Source organism: Hirsutella rhossiliensis (assembly GCF_020360975.1).
Source record: "Hirsutella rhossiliensis strain HR02 chromosome Unknown scaffold00001, whole genome shotgun sequence".
Taxonomy (NCBI): Eukaryota; Fungi; Ascomycota; class Sordariomycetes; order Hypocreales; family Ophiocordycipitaceae; genus Hirsutella; species Hirsutella rhossiliensis.
In genome coordinates this window covers 10,247,919-10,264,536 of record NW_025408667.1, presented here as the reverse complement: position 1 = coordinate 10,264,536, position 16,618 = coordinate 10,247,919, and the positions used below count along the sequence as shown (strand labels likewise).

Sequence of the window (16,618 nt, the reverse complement as noted above, 5' to 3'; positions counted from 1 at the left end):
GAGAGCCGTGCTTGATGGTGACTTTGAATGCATTGCAACGTCGGTAGAAGCGGATGTAACAGCGAAAGTCACATCCCGACTTCTTGGATGACGTCTTGTATATACCCTCTGCCTCGTCCCAGGGCCTATACTGACCACTGTATTCACAGCGGATATTGGCTTCCTTGCGCCTAGGCTTGCCGGTATTCTTGCTATTTGCAACGACTACGACGTAGGAGCTCTTGCGTAGCTTTGAGTGTTTCAAGCGCCTCATCATACGTATCGAAAGACATCTCCGTGATAGCCTCGGTGCTACTGTTGGTATTGCTTTCGGTCGAATTCATCGGGACGATTGACTAGACGTGACTATTGCGGTAGGCGGCGGCGGCGTTGCTGTTGTGTTGAGTCAAGTGGTGATAGCTTCAATTGTTGATGATTGCGAAAATGCAGATGGCGGCCAAAAAGGCAGGTGGCTGGGCGGGTGGGCGGCGGCGATGGTCACGGCAAGCCAGGGCGTTGGGAAAGCGCGCGCCAAATTTTGGTGGCGGGGTCTTCTTCCAAATGGGGCTTAGGTCGGGAGTGTATGTTTGAAAATCAGGAGTGTATGTTTGATTACTCTTCCATGTATCGTGAACTCGGCTTGGTTCGTGACGACAAGAGAGTTGCTTGCGTTGAGCGCCGGCTTGAACGAGCACGAAAAACGAAACAACGGTCGACGGCGAACTCCTTTGGCGACTGAACGGCTGGCCCGCGATCAATCCGCCGGCAAACACCAAGCAAGTTGTCGGCATCGGTCATTATGGACATTGTGCATCCCGCACACATTCTATGGAGTACCTGCCCTCTACCTACCTAAGGTACTACTTCGTACAGCACCGGCTGTCGTGCTCACCAAGCCCTGCTGCACCGGCTGTTGCGTGGCTCGTCCTGTCCGCCGGAAGCCTCATCCGCCAGCCACCACGGGCAGATGCTGTCCTCTCGCTTTCCCGGATATGTATGTGTATATCTGTATGTACTGAATGCACACCTCTTCGTGCATATCTATACAGTAGCGGTGGGAGGGCCAGGGCCCCGTTCGCATGACGGCCGCACGTGGCTGCCGCCCTCTCAATCTCTCTCTCTCCCTTCTCCTCTCTCTCTCTCTCCCTTTTCCTCTCTCTCTCTCTCTCTGAGAGAGTGTGTGGCTGCATCTTCCCCCTGGACCCCTAGGAGCAGAACCCGGATAAATTTTCCATCATCGTGCCAATAAGTCACGACCTCCCTAGCTCTCTGCTGTCCACGAGCTGTGCGACAGTGGCCATGGTCGCAATGCCAACGGACAAAGAACACTGGAGACCGCCATGGAAAAGGACGGTACAGCCAAGACACCGAACATGCCATCCCGTCGTTGCAAACATGAACACATGGTGAATCGTGTCACCTTGCATGGTTATCAAAAATAAGAGTGGTATCTTTGCAAGTCTTGTGCATCCCTGGGTGCTTCTTCCGGACTCTTCCTTGTCTTGTGGTCGTCAACATCGTCATCACTCCAGCACGGCACCAAAGTACCCCGCATCACGGCCCAAGCAACAGCGAGCTCGACACCGCCGCGGCCTGGGACCCCATCTCGGCCAGCGGTATATGGCTCACCACGTTGCCAATCTTGGCCTTGACGCCCGAAACGTCTATCTCCCACGTCTGCAGCTTCTTGAACTGCTTCCGCTTGAACAGCCTGAGTACTCTAAGCGACGCCTCGTCGTCGGGCAGCCCAAACGTCCAGGCAATGGAGACGTGAAAGGCCGAGCCGACGGCCTCGTTGTACGTCTTTTGATAGAGCGCCGGCTGGTTGAACGACGTCGACACGGTGTTGCACCGTGTCAGGAGCCTCATGAGCTGCGGGTTGGTCGACCCCATGCCCGCGCCCGCCACGACGCCGAGGATGAGAAATGTCCGGCCCGAGTCGGGCGACCGGTACCAGGCCAGGCCGCCTGGCCGCACGGCAAAAGCCCCCGTGCCGCTGCTTCGGATCGACTTGGTCACCCTGTCCAGGAAATCGTCCTTTTCGGCGGCGCGCAGGCTGAGGGGGCGGGAAAGGCTGATGTGTAGCGGCAGGTGGGCGCCTAGGTCGCTCGTGAGAAAGTTGCGCAGCTTGATATCGTCGCCGAGCTCTGCCTCGGCCAGACCAAGCAGTTCCTCGAGTGCGTTGTGCTGCGCTTCGCTCGGATGCCCTTGGCAATGCACGCGCCGTCAGAATCCCACACAGACGCGTGGGCTGGCTAGGAAAACTTACATTCGATGTAGAGGTGCGTGGGCCAGTTGCCCGGCACGTGGGGAGTCTGTCTCTTGCGGCCATGGTGCAAGCCCGGGTCGTCGGTGACGCTCTGGCGGACGGTCGAGGCGTAGAGGTCGTGAAAGGCCGCAGGCAAGGGCGGCATCGTCTCCGTCGACGCGGTAGAGGAGCCCGTCCCGCCAGACCTGCAAGAGGCGGCGGCGCTGTTGCCGAGGCCGGCCTTGCGGCGCTTGGCGGGCGGCTGCCGCGTCTCGTCGGCGTCTGACTCGGCGGCAGACGAGGAAGAGTAGTCGACCAGGGACATGGCGAGACTAGCATCAAACCATGGCTGTGGGTGAGCAAAGTTGATGGCAGTACTTGCAGCCCCGGAAGGAGGCATCTGATGTCGCGCACCTTCCCTGTGGCTCACACGTACACGCGCGCTTCCCTCCAGTCAGGTCAAGTCATGACGGGCGGTTGAGCTTCGGGGCGCAGCAGCAGCAGGAGCGAGTGCATCACGATGGCGATGGCCGATTAAAGGTTTGTCCGGCGAGGGAATTGGGATCCACGGATGCCTCTCGGAAGGCTCTTCAGGGGGGGGACTTTCAGTGCCTCCCCGCTGGACTCGCTAAAAGTCCGAGGTGAGACATGCGTTACGTCAGCGAGCAGCTTCACTGCCTGTTGAACCTCAAGTCAGCCAGACCCGACTAGTAGATACGAATAATTTGGGAAGAAAAGAGCAGCTTCCAAGGTGAACGGGGGGAGCAAAAGTGATCTGTAGCGTCCAAGGCCTGCAAGTTCCATTCAGTTTGTTGCTCGAGCCGTGTTTGAAGGAAAAAGAGTGCGGCACACAGCCGCCATTGTGACAGCCAGTTTGGTGTTTGTGACCAACGTATCCGTATCTGTTTTTAGGTTGACAAAGGACGACGTTTGGTTCGCTTGAGGAGGGTCCGTTTGTTGGTCGCAAAAGGCCCGCCGCTGGACCAAGGCCGAGCCGGATCAACTATGCGCCGCCAATGGCTGGCTACAAATACCCACCCGAGGCTGCGCTCTTGGAGGTTTCTCCATCGTCCCTCTCGGATGAACTTCTGAACAACGACAGCTTCGACGGCCAAGATGAAGGTACTTTTTGTCACAGACCGCGAGATTAAAGGGTGACCGCCTGACACTGGACCTCTGGCAGGACATTCTCGTCAACGAGAGATATCGTGTCGATTACAAGATCGGCCAAGGTGGCTTCGGCCTCGTCTATGCGGGTGCGTTTCCGCGTCTCCTACTCAAGACAGCTCGCGGCTGATCTCGCCAGGCACGGATATACAGACAAACGCGCAAGTCGCTCTAAAGCTCATGTCTTACGCCAATGACGCCGATATTCTCAATGCCGAGGCAGAGGTGTACAAGTCACTTTCCGGCGGCACTGGAATCCCGCGAGTTCTGTGGTACGGGGAGGAATGTGAATATTCCGTCTTGGCTCATGAGATTCTTGGCCCTTCGCTAGAGGATCTCTTCAACTACTGCGACCGGCGCTTCTCGCTCAAGACGGTCCTCTTGCTGGCTGACCAGGCCATCTCGCGAATCGAGTACATCCACAAGAAAGGCTTCCTCCATCGCGACATCAAGCCCGACAACTTCCTCATGGGTCTCGGCAGACAGGGAAATGTGCTGTACACAATCGACTTTGGTTTGGCCAAGGAACACGGCAGTGGCGAGCTCTGGAGATTGTGCGGCCCCTTCTTTGGTGGCACCGTTCGATACGCCAGCATCAACAACCACAACGGGCGCGGTGAGTGCTTGTGCCCTCGGATGACCCCTGTCTTGCTAACTTTGCGACAGAGCATTCCTGGGGCGACGACCTCGAGTCCCTCGGATACGTCTTGCTGTATTTCGCCCGCGGCTCTCTGCCGTGGCAGGGCATGAAAGCCGCCAACGACAAGGAGAGGACCGAGCTCATCAAGGACAAGAAGATGAGTCTTTCGGCGAAGGCACTCTGCGAGGGGCTCCCACTGGAATTTACCCAGTACATCGAACATACCCGGTCACTGGGGTTTGAGGAAAGACCCAAATACGCCTACCTCCGTCTTCTTTTCCGCCGTCTCTTTGCCGCTCAGGGCTACCAGCACGACAACGTATTTGACTGGACCGAGAAGCTGTTTCACGAGATGCACGGAAGCTCTGTCGAGCTGGCGCCTCCATCGTCGCGGAAGAAGAATCGGCCGGCCAAAGAGGTGGCGACAGGCAAAGTCTCCAAGAACCGTCAGAATCGAAAAGCACGACAGCGTGCATCGAAAAAGGGGCCCTAATGAGCACTTTCCAGAAGTCTCCTGCCCGACTGCTTTGTGAGAGATGGTTGGCTGAACAACCGACGCGGATCTCTTCTCCACTCGATGACCAGCTGTCCATACCCAAACAACGATGGACACCATTTTCGGGACAGGCTTCCCGCGATCGTGTGGTCCCTTGCTTGAGCACGCACCCTGCCTTGGCCGAAAGCTCACGACAGTGAGAAGCATATGCGTTTATACGCGGCGATATCAACATTCCAAGTCGGTACCAATCGAGGTTTGAAGGTTTTGCAGCCTTGGCCGCAACATGATACCCATTTGCGTATGACGCGAACCGATTGAGTCTAAACAGGAAGCTTCACGCCTACCTGCAGATGACCCGTCCGAGAGATGACGTAACGAGAGACATGCTGTAGGTATGTTATGAACACGCAGGATTATTTGATTTTTGAGCGAGCGAGCGATTTACTCCCATCTTGCGCAGACTGTTTTGGGAATGCTCCTTTTCTTTTGATGGGGGAGGTTTCGTCTGGCTAGCCCAGCATGAAGACATTGGTCGAAGACGGAGAGCAACGAGTCCGTTGAGCGGACCCCAACAGCACACAAGATTCCATAATTCAACAGAAAACTGTCGCCGCTGGGCACGACAATAAAGTATTCATTCAACCCGAGTTGTATCTGTGGAAGGCATCAACCGCTTGAGTAGGAAAAGGCGGAGCACTCCAACCGATGCAATGCTGGCGCAGTATATCTTGATGCTGCCAACAGGTTCATGAGTTCCTGTGCCGCTCCAAACCTCTCGCGTGATTGTCTCGCCGGTGAGCTTGATCAAACTGAAGCGAGTGACAGGGACACATGGGCTTCCACCCGAAAGGCCTTGCACTGCAGCCAACACTGTCACCAACCTCGCCAGAACGCCCCGCCACGACCCGGAAGCAGTGGCAAGGCCCCAATCCCAACACTTTCCACCGACGAGGAAGGGTTGAAGGTTCGGACGAGCAAATATATGAAAAGGGTCCAAGGACAAGTAGAGACGAACCGATCAAGGTTTGTTGACTAGTTGATGACGGTGTAAAAGACGGCGTGACCAATCGTGGTCGAACCGGGGCCTGACTTGGTGGTAGGGATGCGGGTCGAGATCATCGTCTTCGTCCAATCCGACGAGAAACGCACAGATCCAGAGGCCAGGTTTCGCATAGCATGGGCGTGTCTCGGAGATCAGACAGCTCCGCCAGATGTGGATTGCCGATGATTGGCCGCCTTGATCCGTCTTGTCGTGTTGAGTTGACACCAGAGCCGGGCTTATCGGAGTGGCATTCGAGACTCGACATTGGCAGTCGGACGGATAGCCGTGGACTGCCTGGTGGGAGATTGTTGGAGAGTGTCATGTTTTGCACCGCGTCGAGGTGCAGGTGAGGGTATGCACGAGGCCAGCAGATCATCTTGGATGCATGTCGTGTGGGAAAAGTGTTTGCCTCAGTAACAGTCTGTAGGAGGGGAACGGGATGGAGGAGGAGGGAAAACCTGAGAGGGTGGAAGGAAGAATGCAAGAAAACTTGAAGGGCGGCGACGGCAGGGCGGGCCTACTTAATAGCCAAGCTGGCGCCATGAATCACGGCGAGTCCAAAGAGGGCTGCCCAGGCAGCAGTGCAACTGAACGGCTATTATCCACACAAGGGTTCACTATTGTATTGTTCTTTCCTCGAGCCCGAGCAAACCAACGGCCGGTTAAACGCCGTGAATAGACAGCGACGGGTGAGTCACGGCAACAGTCCGCTGCCTCCCTCTTGCTATTTGAGACTTGAGGGCATATTGCACTTCAAAAACCCCTTGTCAAGGACGGCAAACTTGTAGTACATGGCGGCGAACTCGAGCCTGCGAAGCATAGAGCTCGTCGCGATGTCGTGGTCGTGCGCGACAAGGTCAGTGCAGCTTAGATTCTGGACCAGGCACTCACGATGGTAACTTGCCTATTTGTTGCCTCGTCAATAATCGTGATGCCCTCCGTGTACTGCAAGAGTAATATGTCGTGCTCTGCTCGCTATGTTGTGAAATCCTCAAACTGGGCCGTGAACTAAAGCGGTGTATTTGGATTGGGGTTTGAATGTTGAGCGCACTACGAGTTTGTTCAGCTGAGGACGAGGACGCAAAACCCCCCAGGCAATCCTCAATTATGAATGAACCTTCCTCACTGTGCTCGGAGTCGACACGCCATTTACCAGGGTCCCTGTCTTTCTACAGCATCTGTTGGTTCTAACTTCTAGCTGCACCGCTGTGGAGTAGCTCGGGGCTAGGCCGGGGCCGCATTACTGCCATGGTCCTGCTCGTTGGCTGCAGGCCGCTGGTTCAATTGCAGAGCTGTTTAGGAAAGTACAGTAGTTGACCTGAAATGGATCCTGGGTTCTTGCTCAAGAGTCGGTCGGACTCGTTGAAGAGAGAACCTACATGTTGCCAGCTCGCGACCTAGGATGTCTTCGTGATGGACGGCCAAAGTTGCCCGGAGATGGGGTGTGAACAGCTCTCCATTTTGTCAGTTTCGGAGCTTGCACAGGCAAGGAAGACATTCGCGACTTTTGGCCATTTATCGGTTGGATCACTGAGCTGGGAGCCTCTGCAAAACCCGATTTGCGCCTCTGCCCAGCTACCTTGCTTTCGTTTTCTTCAACAGTGTGTGCTGCCGAGGTAAACAACGCGCCAGGCTTGACGTGTTCAACTCGACGCGACGGAGTGATTCCCGACCGCGGCTCTGGGGCAGGTTGCCGTGGACAAGGCCGAGCGCCAGTGTATTGTTTTGGCTTCCGTGTCACGAAGGAGAGACTCTGGAGCCAGGCTGACGCCATGCCCCGGCGCATGACCTCTGAGTTCAGGCAGCGAGAGCCAGTATCGGCGTCGGTGAAGATTGCGTGCATCAAGTGACTGGAAATACCCAAGGCAAGTACCGCGTAGAGCTGCGACGCGCCGTCACGTGCAGTGCAGCCTACCGCGTCTAGACGCTTGCAAATTGCGAAGACGAACCTTGCGTCCTTCGAGATTCCACATCTTGCGCCCGACGACGAGTCATGGCCAGCCCGCATTGGGCCAACGCGGGCGATGCTGGCCACTCGCAGTTTGCCCCCTCTGGCACTACGGCTGACTCACGATATATTTCCCGAGCGACTCGGAATCAAGGTCGCCCTCCAATCTCGGGACACAGCCTTTGCTGCCGCTTCATGGACCGCGGCGCAGACACTCAGCAAAGTATTTCTTTGGTCCAACCCCCAAAGAAACCTCATGGGCGCCTTTTGAGTCTGACAGGCCCAGGAAGTTACTGCGAGACTTTCGACTCGGCCTGAACCTTTGCCTCCGACTCGCCTCCGACTCGCCTCAACCCAGCAACCATGTCCCTCAAACGCGCTTCGCCTGCGCGTCGTCCGTCGTCTTCCAAGACGCGGGACGCGCTGTGGCCGCCTTGAGCATCCGGTTGTTGCCTTGGTGGCTTGCGCAGACTCAAGGCACAGTCATGAAGCCTAATTTTCTGCCAAAAGGCAGACTGCCTGGAAAACAAGGCCCCCCCGAGTGATTGCCCAGCACTTATATACAGTCCTCGCCTCCCTCCTCGTTGCGTTGGCATTTTCTGCACTACACACATCCATCTTCAAGCAGCCACTTGACCTGGAGTCTCACACATCACCAAACCACCACCAATTATCTGCATCAGCCCACACCAACTTTTGCCGGTAGTCTTCCCCGGAGACATTAGTTGCCAAGCGAACGACATGACGGACAAGCATTGGGTAAGTCAGTCTTTTTTCATTCTCCTTTTCTCCCCGCCAATAAATGGGCATGCGAGCAAGCGCATCGGTGCATCTGCGTATTCCCTGATTTGCCCGCCCCCTGGATGCCGGGATCCCCTGAGCATGCACTGCCGTCTCCCATGGCTGCCGATCCGGCCTCGACGCTTGCCGCATGGAGCCATGAGACGAAGAGACCCTGGATCGCCCCAGGCTGCATCATCCCTGTCATGCCAAGGCAACCATGCAAAGGCATGGCATGACCATGTGGACCCTGGATCCGTTTGACGCGCAGCCCATTGGGTCGTGCATGGCAGGCATGCGGCCGCATTGAGATCAGTCATTTGATTCCCTTGGCTCGATAATTTGTCTTCTTTATGCCTGACTCTTGTACGAACTTCACCGCTAACCATTTCCTCTCGACACAGGCCCAGAAATATATCCTCGACCCTCTGACGGACCCGGAGCCGAGTCAGGAAACGGGCCCTGGATCTTCGCACGTGGATCCTCGTCGCCTCTCTGTCCCCTCTTGTTCTTTATTTCTTCCCCCGACTCCCCCTTCAACTCCTCCGCCGCGGTACACGTCGCCGGCTCCCCAAGCGCTCGGCAGCCAAGCAGACCAAGCCGACGCTGTGCTCTATAATCGCTTCCATCCCACGTCGTCGTTGGCCACTCCCGCCCGCTTCCTCCCTCATTGCCCGCACCACGATACGTCATCTCACTATAGCCGCCGCTACCCAATCTTGCCCGGCCCACTCTGGCACGAGAGCGACTCTGTTTCGCCTCCCGAGTATTCGTCCGTTGATTACGACGACTCTCGCACCGCCTTCATCATGGAGTCCTACGATGCTCGCCGCACTTTGCTCCTCGGCAGCCAACACATCGACTTCGACAGCGTCACCTCTTCACCGGCTGGCTCGCACTCTCAGCGCTCGCGCAGCCTGAGCCCCAACTTCAACAACCCATTTGCCAACGGCTCAAGCAGTCACCCCTCGAACCTTCCACGCTCGCGCTTGTCCGGCGACATGTCAGACCGTCCGCTTGACAAGATCCGGGCCGAAGCTCGCGCCGCCGACCGCCGCCACAAGCAGCGCAAGCGAACCACATACACGGACTGCATCGACCGTCTCGACACCATTGGCGGCAGCCCCTACCACCACGGCGGTCCTTTCGATGCTGCCCTCCCCTGCCGGAACCGCGACAAGAAGTATTCGCCTCTTGCTGCTGTCCAGGAGTCCAACATGGAGGCCATCCGCGCCACGCCCCGCGAGAGCCTCATCGACTCGCTGACCCGGAATGTCCCCCTCCAGGGCACCGCTTCCGTCGCCCCTGGCGCCATGGACCACAGCGGCAATGTCATGGACTACGCCGAGGGCGCCGATCTCATGCGGGAAGCCGACGCCCCAGGCGGCGCCTACAAGCGCTGGAGCGGCATTGTGAGTACCTTGCAGCACCCTACTGAGGCGGGAGAACCCGCACGTAAGGAAGCGCAACGTTATTAACCAGCGTCACTCTACAGCCTTACCACCATGAGGATCTCAAGGGCAAGGGCGAGCCCTCGTTCACACTCGAGCGCGACCTCAAGGCCAAGAAGCGCCAAAAACACTCGAGCATGCCCCCCAGCGCCCTTGAGATGCTGCCGGGTCTCAAGACCCGCCAACGCCCCGCCAGCGCCATGCCCGGCTCCCTCGCTGCCAAAGACGTCTTTGCCGGCGGCGACTTGCAGCGCAGTCACTCGACGGGCAAGAAGCTAGGCGAGGGCATTAAGCGACGCCTCGGCAGCTTCCGCCGTAAGAAGGCCATGCCCGCTGGAGAGGCCTACTAGTTCTTCCCCTGGGTTTAGTTCCTTTTGTTCTTTCGGTTCACGTCGCCTTGGACGGAACTGGCATACGCATCGGGGTCATCGCTGCATGAGGAGTTACGGCGGTCATGTTTTTCTCGTCTTTCTGTTTTATGCCTCGGTCGTTGGATCATGTGGGTTTTCGTCTGGATTTGTCAAGGGGCGGCACTGTCATTCACGGTACTCTTACTGGGCACGCGTCATCGGGAAGGCGGAGCTCGAGGGAGAGCATGGCATACGGGCTCGTTTGTGTGGGGAGTTGGGATTCCGGGGGCGGACTGCATTGGGTGCTTGAAAAGACGGTGGGATCATCACTCGAGATTGGAAATATCACTCGCTTTGATGTGGGAGGTTACTGTGTAAAGGCTATTGCTTAATCGAGAATGAAGCCGCGAGGCGTCGATTTGTCATATCTGGCGGTGCACAAGGCGCATGAGATTAGGCTGCTATTGTGATGGCATGCACACAGCAACATGAACAAAATATCGGCCATCCCACTCTCCACTAGCACTGCCTGCGACCAGATGTTGAGATGGTTAAAGCAGACAGGAGAAAGCTGCCGCCGCCCGTCCCAGTCCCACCGGCATTGCTTGCACGGTCCCCCCCCCCCCTTTCATGCCAATCCGCCTTAGCTACAACCGCCGCCACACTGCCCTCAAAAGTAAGCCACGCCGCTCCAGCCCAGCAATGCCTCGAGATCGGCTCGCAAGTCAGCGACGGCGTCGTAGCCGCCCTTGGCCGCCACCTCTGCGCGCTTGGGCGCCGCGAGCTCCGCCCAGCGCGCGAGCAGCGCGCCGTCGACGACGGCGCGGCCCGACGAGGCGGCCGTCTCGACGCCGACGGCGAGCGAGCGCGCGTGGTGCTGCTGCGGGTCCGGCAAGCGGTGGGCCTTTGCGTGCAGGCCGCCGTGGGGCGCGAGGGCCGGGAGCAGCTGGTTGGTGGCGGAGAGGAGGCGGCGGTACGTGGACTCGGGGAGCGGGGTGAGGGCGGCGAGGTGGCCCGATGGCGAGGCGAGCAGGAGGACGTGAGGGCGGGATGGCGATGACGACAACTGTTGCTGTTGCTGCTGTGACGAGGGCGGGAGGGTGCGCGGGAGGAGGAGGGTGGATGTGGGCGCGTTAGGGGTGACGCAAAAGGTGGTGCGGTGAAGGAGGAGGTGGCCCTGGAGACTCTTTGGATCTGTCAAGGCCGTTAGCATACGACACCACCCCCCTTCCACGGGGCAAAGTAGGATAGGTCGGGACACGTACGCTCGGGGTTAAACTCGAGAATGTGCATGTCTCCATCGGCATCCACCGCCACCATGGACAGGTCCTCGCCGTCGGGCAAGAAGTCGGCCACGAGCAGCGGCAGCCGCCCGCCGCTCTTGCCCAGCACCTGGAACGTATAGGGCTCCTCGGTGTAACCGGCAAACCACAGGCCCTTGAAGGCGTCGGCCAGCAGACAGAGCCCCGTGCCAGGCAGCTCGCGCACGCTCGCCACGTGGCAGTTCATGTCGAGAAAGGCCACGGGCAGCAGCGAGCCGTCCTCCTTGAGCCCGCGCACCATGCACTTTTGCCCCTGCGCAACCAGCATCAATCCCTGCGTCCCGACCTCGGACAGCGCTGTCACGCCGCCCCGGGGTATATCTTCCTTGGCCACCAGCTTGAGCCGCCGGTTCGTTTCGGGCTTGCCGGGTTCGGGGATGACGGTCACAATGTCAAAAACTTGCACCCGGCCCCTTGTCGGCAGGTCCTCGCCCTTGGATAGCGCGCTGCCCACGGCTACGAGCATCCGCCTCTCCCTGGTCTCCTCCGACACCTCCAGCTGCAGAGTCCTCATGCTCTCGATGGACTCGCAAGGCTCCAGCTCCAGCGAGTGAATCACCGTCCACGTCACGGGGTTGATGAGCTTGAGCACGCCCCGCGGCATTGTCGGTGGGAAGCTCAGCGCCTCCTTTGTCCATTCCTTGTGGTAGTCATCGTCGCGGGGCAGCTCAAACGGCTCCATGGCCGAGCAGCCGGCAATGTACGTGCCCGTGGGATGGTGATAGGATATCTTGCCAACATCAATGTCCAGCGGAATCTTCTTCACCGAGACGCCAAGCTCCGTAAAGTTGGTCGCTTCCGGGAGCTGTGTCACCCTCGCGATCCCTTCCGAGTCGGCATAGATGAAGCCTCGGTCACACCCCTCGGTGTGGAAAGTGCTCATGCCGCGCACGCCGAGCCCCTGCAGCCCGACCACCTTGGGTACGCTTTTGCTGCTCTTCAAAACGAAGCTCGGTGATGGCCCTGGCAGAAAGACGGTGCTATAGCCGTTGACGTTGGTGCATCGGCGAAGCGGGACAAATCGTGGAGGCTCCGCGGTTTCGTCCTGAGGAGTGTCCTCTGGGCCCCTGGCAAGCACAGCGTTGGCCGTCTTCTTAAAGAGTAGAGTCGATGCCAGATCCGACGCCCCGTCTGTCTGGTGCCGCACGGGATCGTACAAGGTCAAATCATCGGTGGAGTGCCGCACCTGTATATGTCAACGTTGGTGTCCGGTCCTTGGGGCTTCTGAGCACTCACAATTAGGTAGGGGGATTGTGACACGGCGTCGCCGAGGTCCGCCACCAATATCTCTGCAATGCTCTCGCGATTCGCCCCTCTCCGGGCCGTATAGCCCGCGGAGAGAATGGGGGGAATACACGTAAAAGACTCGGCCATGAAGACGGGTTTGGATAAATCGGACAGCGCGTAAATCTGGCGTCATCAGTTTTTGGCGCCTTGCTTTCATCTTGCTGAGTGTTTGTCCACTCACATGTAGGGCTCCTGAGGAGCTGAGCAGGAACATCATTATGGAATCTTCCACGTCTGCTGCCTTGTCTCCAAGTGGCAGCTGAAAGACACCCAGCGTGTCATTATACAAGCAGCCGGACGCCCACTTGGTGGACTGCAGAGCGCCATCGACCTTTTCTATCTCTTCGAGCTCGTTATTGCTATCCATTTGGGCAATGAAGACACTACCGTCATCACGTATCAAGAGCAGGTGCTGGTCAGAAATGCTGGCGCTCGTCACTCTCGGCTCTGCGCCCGTCTCCTCGTCCAGCATGGGCAGAATCTGCGCAAGACCAAGATCTAATCATGGTCAGCGCACCTCGACACGAGGCTGCCAAAGTCAATGGATGGGACTTACCGCCGTCGTAACATCGGACTTCCGACTTGAGCACCTGGATGATTCTCATCTGCTTCCCCATTGTGCCAGCTTCCACCGTGAAGCCCGCCGCCGGCTCAAACTCGGTCTCTTTCAACGTCTCAAAGCCCGCTGCTGTCAAGGCGTACACATCCGACGTCTCATAGCCATCGAGGTCGACCTTAGAAACAATCATGAACTTGTCGTAGTGTCCTGGGGTATCGTAGTCGCCGCCCACTGCAGCGGTGGCACCCAATGCTTTCGGCACGGGTTTTTTTACGCACATGGTCCAGAAACCCCGTGCCTCGGGGAACTCGAAGCGGCCGATGATTTTGGGTTGAATCTGGCGGTTCAAAATCGCAATCGAACCCGCCTTCCCCCGGCCAACGGCACACGCGAGCTGGAGTTCGGCGACTACACCTTCGGCTAGGGAAGCGTCATCGCCGGTCGGAGGGGACAAGGAGCGGCCGCAGGTGAAGTCGAGTATCGGCGCAATGCTGAGCAGCGTGTCCTGGACCCGGAACGTCACTTCCCCGAGCCTTGTCGTTCCATTGGCGTCCTGCGCCGGTTTGGCGGCCTCGGTGTCGTCTGCGTATAAGTCGTCCTCTTCCTCGTCATCCCAGTCCAAGTCATCGGCATCAAGGCCGAGACCAGGATCAAGGAAGCGAGACTTCTTGCGCTTCTCCTGACCCTGCTTCCTCAACCACCCCAGCACAATGGCGTCATTGGACTCGCTACCCAGGAAAAACGAGTTCTTGCCTAGCTTTGAGACGCAGGAGACTTGGCTCTTGACCAGGTTGCCGCCGTTTTCGAGCGACACAGACTTGACCGTGATTCCCGATACCGTACGGCCGTCGATTTTGAAGGAGATGATAGCCAGCCGACCGTCGTTGAGGACGAGGAGCAGTTCGCCGTTTTCAATGGCAAGCTGCTCAATGGCACAGCCTTCGAGCCGCCAGTTGAGATCCGATTGATCGGCAAGGCTGAATGAGGTGACTTGCTTGGCCATGCCATTCACTGCCACGCCGTTTGGTTTCCCCGACTGGTCAATATGGATGAGCTCATTGCATCCGACGAGAAGGGCGCCACCTATTGGTGCAGCGAGCGCGACAACTTTGTAGAGATCTCGGGGTAGGCCTGTAACGGAGAGGATGGTTGTCGATGCTCTCTGCTTCAGGTCAAGTGTAAAGACTTTGTAGGAAAGGTTGTCTTTGAGACCGAGGGCGGAGGCCTGTGCCTCGGTGGAGGACAAGATGCCGAACGTGGGCTCGCGATACTCGTGCAAAAAGGCGAGGTGGACAGGATGAAGCAGGGTGGGGTCCAGGAGCGGGAGGCGCAGAACAAAGGAGGGAGTATAGGCGGCGTCCCCGTTGACGTTTCCAGTTGGTTCCTTTGTCGGTCGAGGGCCGTCGAGATCCTCGTCCCAGTCGTCCATCTCAAGGTCCTCCTCGGCTTGCGTGAAGGGCAGGATGGCCAAGTTCCTGGAGCCGAATTTGAGAGCGGCGCATCTGCTGCCCGGGTCGGCCTCGAGGTAGTTGACGTGCTCGCCCAGGGACAGTTCCCAGGGGGCGCCCATGAGGTCGTCTTTTTCGTAGTAATGGATCGAGGTTGTCTCGAGGGAACCCTTGCGGGGATCCCACTCGATCAGGCTCATCTTGGCGGCCTTGTAGGCCAAGAGCAGAATTTCGCCACCAGAGGCGGTCTTCTGGAGCTTGATGCGGGCGAGGCCAATGACAGTGCCGGCGAGCGGGAGCTCTGCGACGAGGACGAGCTTTGTGTTTGTGGAGGGGTCGGTGCGAACGAGCATGGTGTCGCCGCCGAGAAAGGAGGACTCGAGGCCATCGTCGTCGTTGGCGCGATGGTCGAACTGGGCCTCGGCTTTGGACGTCTCGTCCCGTTGGGCGTGGGGGTCGAGTTCGGCCGAGATGGACCTTGTGGCGAATATCTGCAGCAGCGAGCCCTTGGCCACGACGAGGTTGTTTGCCGTGGCGGACGTCAGAGGCAAGCTCAGAGAGTGGGTGACGGCTGAGGGAGCCGCGAGCTCCGTGTACGCCTGCATCTCTGCAAGACCATTCTTCCGCCGCCGTTGCGAGCCCTGCGCGAGCCTAGAGGGGTGTGGCGAACGGGGATGGTTTGGGGTTTCTCGTCCGTTTTCCCGGTCTGGTGATGATTTCCATCGTCGCCCGACAGCTGCTGCCGTTTGGTGTTGCGACGGGAGCACTGTCGCGCCGGATCAACCCCGTGCCGGGCGCCGAAGTGGACTAGCTTTACTGGAACCACCTGTCACCCACCGAGAATTTACAGCGCACAATTGCTGCCTGGACGACTTCATCTGACCGGCCTCAGTTCACCGTGGAGGAATCACTCATGCTTCGTTTACGCAGACCTCGACAGCCCACCATCCTTCCACGGCTCTAGAATCCTGGTGCAGAAAGGCGAGGTGGCTACATTTGAGCTGCGAATGCCAAATTCACGCAGAAACAATAGAGCTTGGAAGAAGATAGCCTGCTTAATGCTTATCAGCATTGAAAGACAATATTGAGAAGGAATGAGGAGCCAAAAGGAAAACGAGAAGAATCAGATCACCATGCCACATCAATGTCATCATACGCCGTGCAGCGAAATGGCGAGGACAGGTGGAGCAGAGACAACATTTCCCATGGCGAGCAACCGTGTGGACGAGGAAACTTATCGATATCCACAAACGTCTTCCACGATTTTGCGTCGCGGATTTCAGTCACATACCCGTGGTCCAAGACACGTTTGTCGGCTGGCTTCTTTTATCCGAGAAAGTCGCTGTTATGACGTTTATATGCCGCGCCAAGTCTCGGCTCAACTGCCCTTCTGTTGAGATAGACAGCTCAAGGTGAACTTGGAGACAAGGCCGGGCTCTCGCGTTCCTATATGCACAATGAAAGACCCGGACCAGACATTTGACATCGGTTCAATTCCGAAGCTGGCTGTGCCGCTGAGATTTGATATCAATACCAACCAAGCCCCAACTGTGCATCGGTCCCGAGCACCTATCACTCCTTTCTCCTCGGGTGGATGACGGCGAGTTTCTACAACAATTGCATACAAGTATCGCTGCCGATACCCCCAATGTTCTACAGTGAGCTCATATGGCAGACTACCAGAGACGCCAACCGAATTGTGACAAGGGGCTAATAACAAATCCTGCGTCTACAGCCCGCTTACTCGGCTTGCTTTTAGGACTCATATCTGTACATGTAGAGCGCGTACTCGCTCTAAAAAAACGAGGGCCTCCAGATGCGGTGTTCCGCACACCTTTACGCCAGAAAGTCGAGAGTTCAGCTTGAGGAGCGGCGAGCAAACGCGCACTTTCCGCGTT

At 57.8% G+C, this 16,618-nt stretch overlaps 4 protein-coding genes across 4 annotated transcripts; 2 read left to right on the top strand and 2 right to left on the bottom strand.

Moving 5' to 3' along the window:
- Positions 1–1,533: 1,533 nt before the first annotated feature.
- Positions 1,534–2,552, bottom strand: HRG_01295 (U6 snRNA phosphodiesterase; the record flags this gene model as incomplete). The annotated part of the gene is made up of 2 exons (XM_044859766.1): positions 1,534–2,186; positions 2,249–2,552. The coding sequence occupies 2 exons, from the start codon at positions 2,550–2,552 to the stop codon at positions 1,534–1,536; spliced, it is 957 nt and encodes a 318-aa protein (XP_044726166.1).
- Positions 2,553–3,343: 791 nt separating this feature from the next.
- Positions 3,344–4,527, top strand: HRG_01294 (kinase; the record flags this gene model as incomplete). The annotated part of the gene is made up of 4 exons (XM_044859765.1): positions 3,344–3,349; positions 3,411–3,483; positions 3,534–4,010; positions 4,061–4,527. The coding sequence occupies 4 exons, from the start codon at positions 3,344–3,346 to the stop codon at positions 4,525–4,527; spliced, it is 1,023 nt and encodes a 340-aa protein (XP_044726165.1).
- A 4,585-nt stretch (positions 4,528–9,112) lies between these two features.
- On the top strand, positions 9,113–10,104 carry HRG_01293 (pal1 cell morphology protein; the record flags this gene model as incomplete). Its single annotated transcript, XM_044859764.1, has 2 exons — positions 9,113–9,715; positions 9,799–10,104. The coding sequence occupies 2 exons, from the start codon at positions 9,113–9,115 to the stop codon at positions 10,102–10,104; spliced, it is 909 nt and encodes a 302-aa protein (XP_044726164.1).
- A 670-nt stretch (positions 10,105–10,774) lies between these two features.
- Positions 10,775–15,325, bottom strand: HRG_01292 (CPSF A subunit domain-containing protein; the record flags this gene model as incomplete). The annotated part of the gene is made up of 6 exons (XM_044859763.1): positions 10,775–11,298; positions 11,370–12,519; positions 12,574–12,612; positions 12,663–12,836; positions 12,895–13,211; positions 13,270–15,325. The coding sequence occupies 6 exons, from the start codon at positions 15,323–15,325 to the stop codon at positions 10,775–10,777; spliced, it is 4,260 nt and encodes a 1,419-aa protein (XP_044726163.1).
- Positions 15,326–16,618: the final 1,293 nt, after the last annotated feature.